The sequence below is a fragment of the Ammodytes marinus genome (assembly GCF_949987685.1).
Source record: "Ammodytes marinus genome assembly, chromosome: 8".
Taxonomy (NCBI): Eukaryota; Metazoa; Chordata; class Actinopteri; order Uranoscopiformes; family Ammodytidae; genus Ammodytes; species Ammodytes marinus.
The window spans coordinates 24283303-24302227 of NC_137212.1; the positions used below are offsets into that span (position 1 = coordinate 24283303).

The 18925-nt window shown below is 41.9% G+C and overlaps 2 protein-coding genes across 2 annotated transcripts; one reads left to right on the forward strand and one right to left on the reverse strand.

Moving 5' to 3' along the window:
* Positions 1-6526: 6526 nt before the first annotated feature.
* Positions 6527-10390, reverse strand: cts12 (cathepsin 12; the record flags this gene model as incomplete). Its single annotated transcript, XM_080032073.1, has 8 exons — positions 6527-6626; positions 6718-6823; positions 7398-7566; positions 7657-7878; positions 7972-8136; positions 9334-9453; positions 9545-9690; positions 10360-10390. 8 exons carry the CDS (start codon positions 10388-10390, stop codon positions 6527-6529), a joined length of 1059 nt encoding a protein of 352 aa, XP_079888199.1.
* Positions 10391-13000: 2610 nt separating this feature from the next.
* Positions 13001-18478, forward strand: ankrd29 (ankyrin repeat domain 29; the record flags this gene model as incomplete). Its single annotated transcript, XM_080032857.1, has 10 exons — positions 13001-13081; positions 13704-13814; positions 14140-14238; positions 15851-15949; positions 16053-16151; positions 16430-16528; positions 16694-16792; positions 17421-17516; positions 17982-18080; positions 18180-18478. 10 exons carry the CDS (start codon positions 13001-13003, stop codon positions 18261-18263), a joined length of 966 nt encoding a protein of 321 aa, XP_079888983.1. The 3' UTR covers positions 18264-18478.
* Positions 18479-18925: the final 447 nt, after the last annotated feature.

Consider the following 18925-nt stretch of genomic DNA (forward strand, 5'->3'; position numbering starts at 1 on the left):
AGGCCTGGGCTCTTACCAGGCAGGTGAAGTTTGGAGCACATGGGACAGTGCAGAGCGAAATTACAGCGACTTCCCGTTTCGTGGCGATGACGCCGAGAAACTACGAAGGCCTTGGAGCCGATAGAACCAGCTTCCCGTGTTATAGTTGTCTCTAGACCTCCCTGAGCAGCTTTGAGGTTGATTTGATCAAGTGTGTAGGACTTGGAGGTAAATAACCAACATGCAATATTTACTTTGCCCAGCAGGTGGCGCTCTCACTTTATATGAATATTGGTGTGGGGGCTTCCTCAGGCCTTGGGTCCAGGCCCCCAGGATGCTGCCTTCTCCGAGCAGCCAGCATGGACAAGTGGCCAAACCATTAGTACTGCATGCTGTGAATGGGGCTGGGGGGTGGAGCTTATTTTCATGCTGTCCTGAGGTAGATTTCCCCGTCCACACAATACAAGCGGCGAACAAGATTGTGTCTCCGCAAAATTTTTCTGAATATCAAACATAGGCTCATACTTATCATTAGACCATATACTATTAAAACTGAAGTTTTTTCATTTCAAAACGCCACCTCAAGCGTCTTATTAGCCCAACGGCTTTTAACGGCTTTCAGTTTGTTTTCGAGGGAGGAGGAGGGAGGGGGCAGCCGTGGGCAGCTGAACAGAGTCGTAGTTTAGAACTTATTCACCACTGTTTTACTTTACAAAAACGGAGTGTAATTCAAAGATCACTAGCGGTTCATCGGGGGGTTAGTGACTTATACGACCATGGTCGGTAAGCAATACAACTTTGCTCGCTAAGACCTTTAGCTTACAATGCTAGATGCTACGGATGCTACAGAACGAGAATGATTCTACATCCGCTACCAGTCCGCTACGTCATTGCTACGCTTGCCGTCCTCTTTCTTGATAGGTCCATAATGCCGCTACGTCATGCTCATGGACCTATCGCCATGAACCATGGACCGCATGAATTTCCGCATATCACTTCCTTGTGGCTTCCCTGCGCCAATGAGCAGTTTCATAGGAATGAATGAGCGCCGTGTTTCAGTCCGGTGTCCATTTCTTTATATGTCCATGCTTGGGTCTCATTAACCATAAAATTTGGAGAAGATGAGAGTATGGTGGAGTTAGGCCAACTTCCTGTTTTTTTGGCGAATACTTCAAAATAAAATACTTCCTGTTGATTTTGGGGCGGGGCGTCAAGAGGCTTTTTTGTTTGTACTGGGATTGTACATTGCTGTATGAAATTGTGTGGTTCCAAGTATAACACAGCCTGAGTTATGATCAATTAAAGGGTTCATGACGTCTGTTTTTGATGTGTTTTGGCGAATGACGCTCCGGTGCTGCAAGACGGTAGTTCCAGATAAAGCGAGCTTTCGGGTATATCATCTTCCATGTCGGAGGACTTAGGCTCTATGGCTAAGTTTCATGAGGTTCGTTTTTTATGATGTTTATGTCAACTTTGACCCCCTTTAGCTCCCTGGTACTATGGTAACGTTTAAATCTCTCCGTAATTTAACATCGGGCAAGTATTTGTACTTGAGTATTTGAGAGGTGGTTTGACGTCCCTGGCGTAAAATCTCTAGGAGCCTTTCGTCGAAATGTGAAATGTTGTAAAATGGTGATTTTAGGCACTAAATCCAAAATGGCCGACTTCCTGTTGAGTTTGGCCCAGGACATAAAATTGCATTTTGGTGCGCTTTGGGCCAATACACGTTGTCCTAAAATTTCAGGCTTCTAGCCCAATTTTTGATCATGCATTTCCTGAAAAACTGTTTTTGGCTCCAAGGCGCCAATTGTTTTAGATCAAATCCTAAAACCACTGATAAATTGCAATTTTTTGCAGGCCTGACCTGCCCGCAGAGTTTTTCAACTTTTGCACTACGGGAAAGTGCTCAAAAGTGCCAAAAATGACTAAGAACGACGACAACGCGTAATAATAATCATGGCGATTACAATAGGGCTTCGCACCACTCGGTGCTCGGGCCCTAATAATTACAGAACCTGAAGCATTTGTCACTATGAAAATACATCTTGTACAACTTATACGCAGCACAATGTCTTCATTGGTCTGGGATCAAGGACACATGGATGGAGAGACACACACTGAAGAGAGTGAGTGGGCAAATAGGACAGTTTGTGCCCTGATGAGGGTCTTGGCAAGGGTTAAGCTTCAAGAGCAATTTTATTTCTTGACAGATGATGGATTGCGTGTCTAATAGCAGTGGAGGAAAAATAAAAAGAGAGCAGAAATCTCTTGAGTGAAACGGTTCCAGCCATGTTCCATGTTAAGATTAATTTTGTGACCATGATGTAAAATTCTCCATCTCTGTGATACACACAGGGCTATATGAACTATTTCCTTTAGAGAGGCAACTTCTTTTCATTTTCAAGTATGTAGGGCAGCCTAGAGGGCACCTGTGTGTAATAGTATTCTCTGAAGGGTTCATAGCAGTTGCTGAACAGCTAAGAACCATTCAAGTACTAAATGGTTATAATCTCCTCATTGACAAAAAGTTGACATCAAAACTGAGACCAGGGGCCTGTTTCAGGTAGCTGGTTTTGAGGCAACCCAGAGTTTGTTCGCTCTGAGTTAGTGGAAACTCTGGGTTTTCCGTTTCAGGTAGCAGGTTCAGCCCAACCGAGAGTCAGTTACTGCGGCAACATACGCCGTGGGTCTAACCTGCTCGGTAGGTGGTTAGACCTACCCTGAGTTTGTTTTCACTTTACGCTGCAGCTCCGACTGAAGAAAGAGTGTCACTGTCACACGCGTCCCTGTACAGTTTAAAGCAAAGTCACTCCATAGAAATCTCCATCGGGATGTTTTTATCATTTCCTGATGATTTTACGTTTGACCGATCATTTATCTGATCAGTAGCCTTGTTCTCAGCCCTCGGTCCGTTCATATAGGCGGCCACCTTACACATCGTGACATGCTCTACATTCAGATTAATAAACCTATTTGTATTGTATGTTTTTTAACGTCTGTGCCACTTTACAGATTTATGTCAGGTGGATTCATGTAACGCTGCGGCTGCACGCGATCGTTACTTGCGCGATCCTAAAGTCACAGACGAGCCTCGTTAAATAGCCTAATATGAATATAACAATGATATAATCATTTAAACTGTGATCACTTGAGGAAAATGGATCTGGTAATAAATCAATCAGGCTCTTCAATGGAAACTGTCACCTAATGTGTCTGATGTTAATGTCTTTCACTCCCCATTTAAAAGAAGCGACAGTCTGTTCTGTTTACTGCACAGTAGGCTATTAGGCTATAGCTTGCCAACATATTATACAGTGAATATAAAACACTGTCAGCAATGCTGTGCCGCGCCAGCTTTATTACTTTACAGCTGATATGAGTAACTTTTTAAAATAGACAATGGCTTCTCATACGGAAGCGAAATGATTATCTTGACAAAAAATGTTTGCTCTGTTTTTTTTTTCTGAATTGCCGAGGAGATTAGATCAGAGTTATGAGACAATATCCCGTTAATTCTTCTCCATAGGCTACCATAAGATCATTCGTTAATATTTCTAACTCAGTGGGAGGAGCGGAGATTTCTTTTTTTCTTTTTTGAGAAGTGGAGAAGTGGGAGGATCAAGCATTTGTTTCTTCTGTTTCCATGGTGAATCATGTTATCAGCGTTCCAATGACGATGGCTTTTACGCACACGCTCCACCCAGAGTGAACACGCTCAGAGTTGATAAACCCAACGCTGATCCACTGTTCTGAAACCGAAAACCCAGAGTTACTCATCAACCCTGCGCTCAGAGCGCAGGATTAAACTCAGAGTATGTAAAACTAGCTACCTGAAACAGGCCCCTGGTCTCTGAGGGACTTGTAGCAGAACTTTTTTGCCATGGACCTGAGTGTTTACGTGATGCCAACACAACTGCTGAACGTTTCTCAGTAGAGGGACAAACATGAGCCAAGCAGAGCAAACACAACCACACAACACTGTTAAGCAAAGATACATTCCACTGCATTATAAGCCTTAAGAGAGCAAGTGAAGGAGTTCTACAGAGAAAAGCCTGCCCTATCACCACCACCGAGGTAAATGTGGAGCAGGTAAACCTTGGAAACACCTTGTGAGAAACAGGAAGGAGAAGTGAGTGTGGATGAGTGAAGGCCAGGTTCAAGGTTTAAGGGAGGTGTATTCACAGTCTCGCATGTGGCCTGTTTGAACTGTGATGGCTTGGACAATGCAACGTACAGAGCAAGTGACAAATACACTGAGAAGGTATTGGTGTATCCCTTTATTATCAGACAGTCCAAAAGTTAAAACATTTCAGCTGATCCAGTAAGTAACTGTAAAATATAGTTTAATGGTAATAATGGTAGAGAAAAATGCAAGAATCTAAAACATTTATTGAAATTGTCAGTTTCTACAACAAGTACAGCCACTGTCACATAAATACTAAAGTTTTGCAGTCTGGAGAGAAAAGATGTTAAAAATGGCAAACATTGCTCATTCAGTATCCATAGAGTGATTTACACAACTATAGTAAACTATACATAGTCAATGAGATTGCATAATTGTTGATTCCTTAATTGTAATTTATCTAATTTACTTGTGGAGCAGCATCCATTGACAGTTATAAGTGTGTCACACCTGAAAGTGGCACAGCTAATCCCCATGCCTGTGAGAAATACTTGGCTCTAGAGGCTGAGTGACATGAAGACCTCTTGGCTTGTTGGTGAACGCCTGTTGTTGGGGAGCTAACTACACAACAAAAAATGAACAAAACTGGATGGTGCAACACAATTAATGAGCTTCGAGGTCGGCTCTGTCAATGGGATGTGCTATTGGTTAACTGCTAAAACTCACGGATCAAAGTTCACCAAAGTTCATCCAAAAATTAGCAGCAATATAGGGGAAAACGGGGGAATGTGAGACATTGGGTAATGTGAGACACCCCCTGTATCCAGGCAATGGAACAAATGTTTGGTCATGTGAGATATATGTTTTCAAGCCCCTCTAATTTCCCTTGGCCATGAAAGAGAGGACCTCATGGTGATTTTGTTAACATGTTTTTTTCACAAAAATGCATTTTTTGCATGTAAAAGTACATTTTCTTGCTGTCAACTTAATCGATTGTTTTGCCAAAGCAAATTGATTCAGGTAGAAAAACTTCTATCATACATGTTGATGAACTACCAACATATGAAACTATGTGATGATGATAACTGAAGATTAGCCTGAATTGCTGAGAGAGGTAGTTTTTTCTCAAATTGTGGCAGTGGGGTAAAGTGAGACAAATCCTGTGGGGTAAAGTGAGACAGTGTCTGTGCCCTCTTTTTATGAATCCATTATATTTGAGTTAGCAAGGAGACTAGTTTGAATCAGACAAAAGACAATGTGGGCTGGAGGTGGGGGCTGCTGGTTGAAGGGGTGTCATCAAGGGCATGGTTTGGCACGTTTGTATGTGGGGGACAGGAGAGTGACCTTTAACATCAATAGACTCTAAGTAATATGTCTTTATTCAATGAATGATCCCAATAAAACAAATGCAGAAAAATATTACTCAAAGACTCAAAAGTTGGAAAAGGACCGTTGGGTCTAGTCCTGTGTTCAGAGTCCCAGGCTGTTCTAGCTGGTTCTGATTGTTATTTGCTCTGACCCCCAGACACTAGTTGGCTCTAAGGGTCCTGTGTTCTGACCCCAGACTGTGTTTTAATCTAACTGGTTCTATCTGTCATTTGAATGTTAATTATTGAATATGAATTATATGTTTATTAATTGATCAGAGTTGCTTTCAAGTGTTTAGAAAAATGTTTTGCCTAATTGACCAAACCCCATGATTCTGTTACTAGTCCGACATTAGTTTTGGAATATTTGGTTTTCAAGCTAGCTGTCAGGATTCTTACTGTTACAATATGTGTTGTTATGGTAGTTTCAGAGTGGAAAAAGTAAGTGGATCAGTTTACCCCCTTGATTTCTCTGGTCTGTCTCAGTAAAGTGAGACACAAGACAACTTTTTTCAAAACAATTATATTTTCACTGCCCTTTGTCTTGAATAAATTCTGCTAATGCCCATATCTAGGAAACATCCAGAATTAATGGGAAATGTGTAAATTTGACTGATAAATCATTTTAGCCCGCTTAAAGGGGAGCAAATGTAAAAAGTGTCTCACATTACCCCGTTCTCCCCTACTTTGTCCAGTCCACTAATTGTGACAATTCCATCAAAATAATATATCCTGCCTCTTAATTCTGCCTTTTTTAATGTAGCTGTGACCAGATCTTTATGGGATAATGCTACTGTAAATGCTGCGCTGTTCTATTTAGTCTTCAAGTTAAAATGCTATGCTACTGTGTGCTGTGCTGTGTTAATTATTAATAGTAATAGAAGGCTGACATGACAACAAAAACACATTTTCCACAGGGTCTGAAAGGTGCAACCTGGGGTTCAAGAAATATGTGTTGTGTGTCTGAGATGACGGGGGCTGTATCAGCAGTGAGACACTGTCAGACAGTCCAGCTAAGGGTTTGGCATAAGCGCTCGACTGACACATCTTATCAGAATCACAGAATCGGGTACAAGGCGTAGCTCGCGATGCCACAAGTGTTTCTGCCATTTCGGATCATCCGCATGAAGCCGCTTTCGCCCCAACTGGAGCCCCAACTGAAGAGAGAACAGAGAGATACATTCAAAAAACAAAATGTGATGTTTGACATATTAACACATGCTGTTCTACACATAGAAGGTTCCTGACCTGTTTTTGATGATCCAATAGTCTTGGCCTCCTTCAGAGCCGAAGCCAACCAGCAGCACCGCGTGATTCAGGCTGTTTGGGTTACAGGTGGGTTCATCGTAGATTCCTGTAAAGGAAATTATAACCTGCTTTATTTAATTGTCGGGCTACTTGGGAGCAGCTCAAACCAGATGTAAATACAATATTAACATTTAGTTGCTTCTTTACACACCCAGCAGTTATGCAACATTGTCCATCTGAAGTCAAGTGTCACCTGGTAGATGTAAGTTCAATATTCCTTTTTAGCACTGTGTTTGAACTCCACCACCTCCTGAGGAAAATAGCTGTCTCGGTATCTCCTAAATGCTCCACTATGTTCACCAGCCAATCTCTACATGTGTCTGTCTGCTGTGGGTTTATCAGAACATCGCTACGGTGGCCCAGAAGGTCAAAACACCGCTTTCACGAAACACAACGACATTACAGTAAACACAACAACATTTCATAAAACTAAATTTACTTTTCTATATTTGGTTTTGTGAAATGTTGTATTTTCTGAAACTTCATTGTGTTGTCTGTAATGCCGTTGGGTTTTTTGTAAAAAAAAAAAATGTTTATGAATGTTGCTATATAATAGTAGCATTGCAACTTTAAAAAATATCCTAAAATAGCAATTGAATATAGTCAGTAAGATGATAAACCTGAGCTGTAGAACAGGAAGCTTGAATGATCCGCATCAATGGCGACTGTGATCGGCCCGATGGTTGCCACGGCATCAGCCAGAGCTTGCTCGTCTCCTTTGGGTATGAACCTGTAGTCTGTGATCTGGGCCACTGAGAGTTGGCTGTCGTAGTAACAGGGCTGGGTATCCTGAGGGGAAAAAAGCACGGAGATGAAGGTTAGGAAGTAATATATCACAATAAATTGAACAGATGATGATGGTCGCAGCTAGAGCCTCACCACAGAGGTGTACGGGTAGGTGTTTGTAGCCTGCAGCCCGTTTTGGACCACGTAGTCGTAAGCGTTGGCCATCCAGGCTCCATTGCAGCCAGAGGTACCGTAAGTTTTGGAGCAGTCCACCAGATTTTGTTCACTCAAAGATACAAGCTGACCCGTCCTCTTGTATATTTGTCCCTCGATAGCTCCCGTAGTGCTGAAGGCCCAGCACGAGCCACAGTAACCCTGTTGAAGAACATTTAAAGCACACAGTAGATCAGAAGGTGTTCACGATTCAGTCTGGCTGAAACACGCATTTGCATTTTAGGAGGGTCTTACCTGGTCCTTTACTTCAGTGACATAACCCATGTTCCTGTAGTCCACAAACCAAGCATTTGACTTCTTTGCATTGTTACGCAGATTCCGTGCTGACACAGTCCTCCCTCTCTTGACGAACCGGGCGTCCATGACGGCACCTTGCATAACCTGGTACTCTTGTGCTGTCTGAACGTGGATATCATTTTTCAAGTAAGACTTCTGTAGTTTTCTTAACATGTAATACATAAATCAACACAGAAACTGCAGTAGTAGCAAGTTTGTGTCTAGGGATGAATACAACGTGGTGTAATATTGCTGTTTTTGCTTAAAGTATTAGTTTGTAGGGGAGAACGGGGTAAATTGTCACACGGGTTGGTTGTCACAATCGTTATATCTCGGAACCAGAAGGCGCTGTCTGTGAAATTTTGGTATGTAAATATCCACAATTGGGGTCAGAGGTCACCTACATAGTCTTCCTTGGAGTTAGACTGCTGAATTTGAGGTGAGAGGACTGTTTGTGTTTTTCATGTCAAATTGAAAATATTTAGCTCCTCAGTATTTTTCTTCTAGGCTTTTACACAATGGGTTTATAACACTTGTTACCCATAAAAAGTGTGAAGGGTAAACTATAGTTTGGATTGTGGTTAGCAAGCTAATTAGTTGTCAGATGGTTGTTGGCCTTGATGCTAGCAAGAAATTCAAGTTGGGGTTGGTCGTCACATTTTTTGGGGGGTTGGTTGTCACATGTTATCCAAAGGCTGCAGCCAGAAAAGGAACACGATAACGAAATAAATTGTCAAGCTGTGTCCTCACTGACACCCCAGAGAAGGAGATAATAGAGCAGGAAAAGGCAGCTAGCATGCAAAAGAAAAAAGGGCAACAAAATCAAAACAACCCAGTGCATCCCAAACTAGACCAGCTGCCAAGGCTACAGTAAGTTATGTAGGCCTATTTGTCAACTTGACAATGCAATTACACGTTCAAATTTTGTTCTGCTTTCTTGTCTTCTTTTTAAGATTATTCTCATTAAGATAACATTGTGACAAACAACCCCATAGTGTGTGACAACCGACCCCTTGATGGGGTTGGATGTCACAATGTGTAAGGGTGTCTTTGACGATTAATTTCTTCTTTATTATTCTTTTATCTTTTTATAAGATAAAAAAGTGAGGGGTACACATTTCAAGCCAACACCTTAAGCTTCAATTTAATGTAGGAATGACTATTGAAAGATGTTTAGGTGATGAGCAATTCTCACTAGAGTAAAAAGTGTGCCTACTTACCCCGTTCTCCCCTACTATGGTATATTTTTGTTGTGATTTTTTTATTTGGTAGTGCAGGCAGTGGTGCTTTTAGAAATCAGAGGAAAACAATTCTCCTCACCAGGTCTCCGTATTTATTCATGGCCATGGTGAACGGCCTCCTCCCCATGAGAAAGCCCTGATTATTGTGTTCAATCATCCGTTGGTTCCCCTCCCAGATGGCCCTCCTCTGCATGTCATCCTGCATTAAAAAACACAACACAGAGAGAGACTCATGTGAGTTTAGAGCACACATGTCGTTTCTTGTATCGCACATGTGGAGTCAGTCTCACCCTTTCATCGTAGCTTATGCCCTGGCCGCTCTTCCAGACATCCCACTCGGTCAGGGCAGCCTCATCCGAGTCTGAAGCCACCCGCTGTGGGCCGAACAACAGGACAGAGAGCACAGCTGCTCTCAGCAGGACACTGGCCTGTTGGACTACAAGATCATCCCAGTGGAGTCATGTCTTCTGTTTGTCCCAATACTTGACGAAAACATGTAACTATCACGGTTAGTACCATAGCTTTATCAATAGCACAATTGCTGGGACGATTAGGATTTATAGGAAGGGGTGGTATGAGTTTAACCATCAGAGAGGTGTTTAAACAGTTTAATCCTAATGCTTTGTACCATTTTAGCTCGTTAGTAAGTTACCCAAAAAAAAACGTTTCAGCACTTCTAAAATAAAATGTGATCTATACTGTATATAACTATAAAAATCCAAAAGACAATGGCCTACACTTCTCATACCTTTATAGAAGAGGGCACATTGCTCATGCGACCCAGCAGGTAAGTGTTTGTCATCCATGGTCACAGAGAAATGTCTTTCTCATGACTCAACTCTAACTAAAATGATATCCCATCAATCATAAGGAGGACTGAATGATGACAATGAATCACGAAACTAACCTGTCAGTATGGCTGCATCTACAGAGCAGTCCATATAGGCTCAGATACTGTTATACATTTCATTCAGCAAATGTTTGTCTCTCCTATCTATCACAACACGGTTGTACTTATTAACCTCACATATTTTATACTCTATGGTATTCTCTAAGATTGAAGAATATACTTAGAATATGAAAGCGGAAGGCCTGGCGAGCTTACCTGCATATTTGTGAGTCTGTTTAGTTCCCATGGTCTGAGAGTGACTCTGGACACGGCGACCGTCCTTATATAGCTTTGCAACAACTAAATGTTTCCACTGTACTTTACTGAAACCCTTAATCAATATGTCTGACAACTGCTGAGAGGGACATTAGTCAACAAAAATAAGATGCTGCACCGTCATAAAACCTCTATTATCATTGAGAGAGAGCTCAAGCTGCAATAAATATAATCCTTCAAGTATCAGTTTAGGATTTCCCAAAACACCTGACATCAAACTTTCCACGACCACGGGTGAGAAAAGTACACAGACCACTCACTACTTGTGACAGTAAAATATATATTTTTTTAATACTTAATTATAACACCTGCCTTTAAAATTGTACGTGAAAGTAAAGTGTTAACTGAAAAAAAAATAGCTAAAAGTAATCTTTCTGCAGTGAATAATGGACCTTGAACAGCTTTTGAAATGAAGCCATGTGAAAAGTGTAAATGTCTCTTTGGTGGAAATGACAACAAGAGACATCTGAACAACAAAAACATGCCAATGGCCCCAGACAGACAGCATTACTGTGAGGGGGTCGCAAGCTAAACAAGCTGGGAGCCACTTCGGAGCCAATTAGCATGCAGGTTTAACTCTCCTGTATAGATTTATTAAGTGAACACAAACTTGAGTCACATTCATTCGTGGTGAAGTGATAGCCTATCTTTATACCATTAAGACTAAATCATAGCCTTATTTGCAGTGATCTAACTGGTCTGGGAATTGTATGTTACACATCATAATAAAGTTAATCATAGCCATAATAATAAGGGATATTTTATTATACCTTTAACTGTCTTTAGGCCGATCATATTCGTTATGTGAAGGGAGAAATACTAAACCAGCTTTATTTGAATTTGTAAATGATTTTTTATCACTTAAAAGTAGGTTTTCTAGTAAAATAACAAGAAAGATAAAGATGTGTGGGGAATGGGGATATATCTCGTTTCTTGTTTTGAAAATGTCCCTCGCTTTTGAAGTGTTTACATTGTGTTGTGTTCTGCTTCTAATCGGTTGTAGCCTTCTTTATATGTCCATGGTTGTAGCATGTGAAGCTCTTCTGCGAATATGTTTCTAATAGGCCTTCAAAATAAAACTAGAGAACGAACTGCATCCGCAACAAGGACGCTACTTCCGACAGTCGAGCCGACTCGGAGCTGTCCGGCTTCAGTCAGGCTTTTTCGTCACTCCCCCGACTGCACTTGGCTACTCTCGTCTACTTTCCAGACGAGCCGAAACTGGGGTCGAACGAGCCTAGTGCCACGATGGAGAGCAACGAGTCATCATTCACGGGCACAGAGACCCGCCTCTTTATAGCACTGTGTGTCTCCTGATTGGATACAAACCAGCGGGATACTCAAAATTTTATCTGGCAATTACTGCAAAGCTGAATGACTGAGAGACCTGTGTTATGAACTGTGCATAGGCTACTGTTTAAGTGATTGCTGTATCAATATCGAGTGATTTAACATGTAGACCTATATTAACAAAATAAATATCACTTTAAAATATCACTCTTTTAAAGCTCCCATATTATACACTTTTCGGTTCTATTATACACCATATTATATGGTCTTAGTGGTCCCTAATACGTTTTTCTTTAATTGTTTGCTGAAAAAAACTTTCATATAATTTATTGTACTTTGCTGATGTTCAGCTAATCTCACAATGGCCTATTTTTTAAAAAGAGCTGCAGCTCCCCTCGTAAATATACAATCTTTGAGCTCCCCCCGCCCCCTGTCCAGAAGCAAAGCCAGATACGCCTCGCCCTCTGTCTGTCAGGGCCGTGGACCAATAAGAAATAGGGGTGTGGGCTGCACAGTGGAAGCTTCTGGCTTTCCAGTTTTTGAGGTCAGAAACGAGGAGAATTCTGACTGGAGTATATTGGGGGGGAGGGGTGGGGGTTTCAGAAAGGGGGAGAGTGAGAAAAGGAGAGATTGTTATTTTTTTTTAATATGTTGGCAGTCTCTAGGCACACCGTGGACCCATGGATATGTTAGAACACATTTAAAAAGTGCATTTAGCATACTATGTGACCTTTAACACAAAATTAAGTGCAACATTTTCGTAAATCATGTAGACTTACTTTTACTTTCAACCACTGTCCGGTCAAGTGATTATCAGCAAGGTCATAAAACACACCTGAGGGGTCGTGAGTGAAATAATGGCGCAGAAAAGAGGAAAAACTCAATTCTGATGCACAAATTAAATATTTCGTGTCAAATAAAGGATAATTGTGTCTCTTTTGGTCTTGAACTGTCAATACATTGAGGGGAAATGAGCTGCTAACATGGCTTAATGTGTCCTTAAAGATTACATCTTAAATGTGACAAAAAGGTTAAAAAACACTGTTTTAATGTTCAACAAAGTTTTTCATGAATTTCAAATCTTACACAGCTGTCACATGAATGTAGCACTGCAGTAAAAAACACAGTAAGCCTAGGCTAGTTCCCTTTAAAATGTAGAAGAGTATAATAAGAAAGTAGGACCCCATGTATCCATCCACCTGGCTTCATCATCACAGGAGACGGTGTGAGTTCACAGCGCCCTCCAGCGGCTTGCTGTGCCTTCGTGACTATAGTAACCTGACTGCGGAGGATGAGCTCAGCAACTGACAGTCTGCGGGTTATTATGTCCGGTACCGGGGCCGACAACACCCAAACACAGTGCGGCAAAACAGCGAGTGGCGCTCAGCACCGTCTCAAATGAGCGCGCGAGGAGCAACCATGAGTCACGCGTGAAGTCTGCAGCAGGATGTCATTTAAGGTAAAGCTGCTGTTTGTTTCACCCCATCAGCTGGAGGCCGCGCAGAGAAAAACAGAACCTGCCTGCTTTGCACTCTCTGGTCCTCTTCAGGTTTATTAAACCATTGAACGGCAGAGCAGCGTGAGGAAACCGGCGTGAGCTGGAATGAAATGGGCTGTTTACGGACTTTAGTGCTGCTGTCATACAGTCTAGAAAGCTCTGCGTGCATGTGCTTGTTGTACGTATAATATTGTATGATGTGGTCCATCTCAAATGTCACAACTGTGTTTGTGCTGTTTGATGCAAAACAATTTATTTCTGTGTGTGTGTGTGCGTGTGTGTGTGTGTGTGTGTTTGTGTGTGCGTGCGTGCGTGTTTGTGTGTGCATGCGTGCGTGCGTGTGTGCGTGCGTGTTTCTTGATCAATAGTGTTTTATGTCATATACACTGTGAACATACAGACTGTGTTGTTTACTGTTGTCAGTGTTGACTGTGCATATGTAATGCTGTAATGCTGGTCTGAGGTCAGTGTGTGTTGTGTGTACTTAACCCTGCAGAAGGAAACTCCCCTGTCTAATGCTGTGTTTTGGGCAGCGAGGAAGGGGAACCTGGCCCTGCTTCAGCTGCTGCTCAACAGTGGCCGGGTGGACGCAGACTGCAGAGACAGTGTACGGATGCTGCATGTCCCGGCTGCTCACACTTTAACCCTAATGCATCTGTGGTAGGGAGACAGAGAGCCTTACCTGTGGAGCATGTGTGTGTGTGTGTGTGTGTGTGTGTGTGTGTGTGTGTGTGTGTGTTTGTGTGTCACAATTTCACTCCCTGTTTGTGATTTCTTTCCCCATCATAATAAAAGGTAGGCCTAAATGTGTGTTTTTAAGCAGAACTTAGCAGTGTCATCACCACATGCTAAGTGCTTTTCAGCCAAGTCATACCAGTGAAACACCCAAAGCTAAATAATTGATAATTTACTCTGGCCATGTTTCCTCTCAGTATGGAACCACGGCGCTGATGGTGGCGTCCTACAGCGGCCATTATGAGTGTGCCAAAGAACTCATTATGCAAGGAGCTGACATCAACTACCAGAGAGAGGTATGAAGGGGAAATAAAAGGTGAAAATGACAGAGGTAACCATGCTCCTGGCAAAGAAATAGCCTGGCCCCTAAGCCCCAGTTACAGCACTGAATTGTTCTTTCTATAATATAATATAATATAATATAATATAATATAATATAATATAATATAATATAATATAATATAATATAATATAATATAATATAATATAATATAATATAATATAATATAATATAATATGATATAATAATATTTATGTTGGGGGGGAAAACACATCAGTACACATGTCTCAAAATCCTGGGTCTGAGAATAAGAGCAGACGGGAGCAACTCACAGAAGACACCTTTAACTAACCTTTAGTTACATTTCAAATATACGGTGGCGCTGAGCATTCACCAAATAAAAAAAAGTTTCACTGCAGGATCTCGTAATTACGAGATAAGTATCTCGTAATTACGAGATAATTATCTCGTAATTACGAGATAAGGATCTCGTAATTACGAGATAAAGATCTCGTAATTACGAGATAAGGATCTCGTAATTACGAGATAAGGATCGCCCTCTCATTCATCAATAACGATGTCTGTGTGTGTGTATTTGTGTGCAGACGAGGTGAACCTAGCCATAGGAAAATGTAGGCAATAGCCTTGGTTTCCGGACTACAATGGGCCCCATAATCAATAAACTTATTTTAAATATTTGTTTAGGCTACTGTTCATTCATTAATCAGCGATCGCATCGGGTAGCTACTGAGGGACACACTTTCGGCTTTACGCCCGTGATCAGCTGCTGAGGTCCGACTGGGCTTTTCTCCTGAATAGTCCCAGTGACTGCATATCTGCACAAAGTTGACATGGCTATCATTGTCATGCCCTCCTTGTAGAAAGTTCTTATGTGTTTGTATGAGTCATGGATTACACCGAGTTTAACGACTGCATTTAATCAAAGCATTCAATAAAACTGCGTTCCGATACAGTAACAAACAGGAGGTAAAAGTGAACTAGCCCACCGGGCATTCTGATTGGATGAGGCAACACAGTACGGTGGCTCCGGTGGCTCATAATGAACAAACTGCATATACAAAGTGAAAGTGTGTCCCTCATTTCCCAATGCGATCGCTGATTAATGAATGAACAGTAAACAAATATTTAAAATAATTGTATTGATTATGGGGCCCATTGTAGTCCGGAAACCAAGGCTATTGCCTACGTTTTCCTATGGCTAGGTTCACCTCGTCTGCACACAAACACACACACACACACACACACACACACACACACACACACACACACACACACACACACACACACACACACACACACACACACACACACACACATCGTTATTGATGAATGAGAGGGTGATCCTTATCTCGTAATTACGAGATCCTTATCTCGTAATTACGAGATACTTATCTCGTAATTACGAGATACTTATCTCGTAATTACGAGATCCTTATCTCGTAATTACGAGATATTATCTCGTAATTACGAGATCCTGCAGTGAAACTTTTTTTTATTTGGTGAATGCTCAGCGCCACCGTACAAATACACACAAACATGGAAAGTTCTTGTTCAAACTGAAAGCCAAAAAAAGTCAGCAGCAGCATCTCTGTTATGGTCTTTTGCAGTCAGGCTCCAGCGCCCTGTTCTTTGCCTCGCAGCAGGGACATCGCGACGTCGTGAAGCTCCTCTTTGAGTTCGGTGCTTCCACAGAGTCCCAGACTCAGGTATGCAGCAGTGGGAATGCAATCAGCTCCACCTCAGGAGACTATACGCGTTTTTACACCTGCGCTGACTTGTGGTGACTGTGTGCTTATGTCTTTGTGACAGGACGGTGGCACGGCGCTCACCGTGGCCTCTCAGTACGGACATTCCAAGGTGGTGGATGCTCTGCTGAAGAACGGAGCCAATGTTCACGACAGGCTGAATGTGAGCTACTGTCTCAGTCAGGACCCGCCATGACCTCTCACTGTCACCATGGTTATTTGCACACAATGCCCCAGCAGTTGGAATCCAGCCTTTCTTGTTTCCCTGCAAGCTGCTGAGTCAGACCCAACTGACAGGGCCGTAGGGAAAAAACCTCACTGCACAGACATACATTTTATAGTAGATAGTCGTCACACAGTAGCATATATTGTTAGTGCAGGATTTGTTGAGTTGGAAGCTTGTCCTCTCTCTGTATGAGACTACTTGTTTTTATGTTTTAGGACGGTGCCTCCCCTCTGTTCCTGGCTGCCCAGGAGGGTCATGTGACTGTGATCCGTCAGCTGCTTTCATCTGGTGCCAGGGTTAACCAAGCCAGGGAGGTAACGTCCTTGCCTCTTTAACATGTCTTTTTTTAGAGATATAAAGGACACAGTCACAGAGTCGGTGCCAGCTTCTGTCTTGCATCCACTCTTTTGTTTTCGCCTCCCCCCATCCTCCTCCTCCTTCTAAAGTGATTTTTTTGGTCTGGTCCATGTGTTCTCCAGGATGGCACTGCCCCCCTGTGGATGGCAGCTCAGATGGGCCACAGTGAGGTGGTGAAGGTGCTTCTCTTACGTGGTGCAGATCGGGACGCTGACAGACAAGTGTGTAGTTTTATTTATTTTTTACAGTTTATGGACTACATGAAAGTGTCCTTGAAAGGGATTGTTGTCTTGTCTCAAACTTACTATATTATCCAAACTGAGTGGAAAGCAGAAACACTTTTACCTACCTGGTAACCCCAGACATACAGAAAGCCTTATCGTTATATTATATGAATATGAAGGATAAGGTCAAATGTCTTTGCATATCCTGACAGTTTAAATCTTCCCCCTGGAAGAAGAGGAAACAGTCTTTTCTCAAGGGTGGAAAACTGATGGACGGTAGGCCGTTGCTGCTTAACTGCTGCCATTAATTGTCTGAGAAGGAACATGTAGTTATTTTTGAACAAATGCTAGGTAGCTTGTTGGCTGAGTGCACTTTAATCCTGTAAAAAGCATCTGGCAAGTCAGCACCAGCATGTTCATGTAGAGGACATATTAAGGTCAGTGCTCTATGTTTGTGTGGAGAGATGAGCTCAACAAATCTCTCAAGTTTTTACTTTCACCACCTACTGAGCAGTGTACCTCCACTGCTACTGGATTTGTGTCAAGCGGAGTGAGTGAGTAAATCGCCTGGAGTGAAGAAAATGTTCTTAAATAATTGTGTCTGTTTCCTGCTGTTTTTTCAAAGGATGGATCAACAGCGTTATTCAAAGCAGCTTTAAAGGGACACAGCAGCGTCATCGAGGAACTGCTCAAGTTTTCTCCTTCGATGGGACTTCTCAAGGTAGACAAAGGTTGACACGAACTTTCCCCTGTTTCCAGTGTTTGTACTGAACTAAGGTAACCGGCTACCTATTTATCTCAAGGGTGTAAGAAATGTTAACTCTCTGGGGGCGCCCTTGGCTCAGTTGGTAGGGCTCCCCCCCCCCCCCCCCCCGGGCCGGGCCCAGCAGCAGCGCGGTCGTTCTCTGCATGTCACTCCCCTCTCTTGCCCCATTTCACCTCTGTCTCTATCAATCTATCAATAAAGCATGAAAAATGCCAAATGAAAAAATAAAATAAATAAAAAATGTTAACTCTGGGCAAGAAAGGGAGGAAGCATATTTCTCAAAAATGCTACAATACTAACCTTGCAGCGCTGAATAAAAAGGTTGATACCTTATACTTCTTATGGTTGATACCCGGAGAATACACCACCTCTCGACAAGCATTTCTGAACATATATCTTTATTTTTTTTATCGTCTCCAGAATGGCTCCAGTCCCCTTCACGCTGCCGTTATGGGTGGAAATCTGCGAACTATTCTGCTGCTGCTTGGGGCCGACGCAGACCCCAAACTACCCAACCAGGTGAGGCCACAAGAGTAGAGGACAAACAGACAATGCATAGGTAGATGTCCTCTGGTTGTAAAAGTTCTCTCATGTGTGTTTTTTTATTTTTTTTATCAGAATAACGAACTGCCCGGAGATCTCACAAAAAGCGATCGCATCCTGAGGCTTTTAGATCCAAACAACTTAAAGGGAAACAGCTGATGAATGCTGCCCGCAGAAAACAACAAGAAGAACACAGTTAGATCTACTCCAACATGTGCTGTACATGGTGTTTGCTTCTGAAATGAAGCTGTCATATGTTGAATAAAAACCTGGACTTAATCGAGAGCAACACAATGTGCAACCAAAATGCATCTGTCATGTCCTCTTTCCCTACATTGTATGCATTTATTTTTATTCCGCCCAGCTGATTTCTACATATTTTGCACGCTTTTTTTATTTCCTTTTTTTTTAATAGATGTAATAAAGTCTACATTTCTTATTCAGTCCACATGTGGCAGTCTGCATGTTTATTTAATGGGTATTTATTTTGTTCTGAAAATCCTTAGGCCTCATTTCTATGTGTAATAATTACCAGTAAATAATATTCAGATATTACTGTACATACCGCATTGCCAATATGGTTTAGTCATAATAACTCTTATCCACCAGAGGTCAGTATTGTCAGATAAGCACACCTGTCCTATACCTGGAGCTCATCTGTATTGCAGTTGAATACATTTATTATTCATAATTATATCACAATTAATCAGTCATACACAAGTTTATTTTAATGTAATAGTATCTCTTGTATTTTGTGCATTGGTTAATATACATGTTTCACACATAGATAGTATATAAAAGGTTTCACAACAACTGTTAAA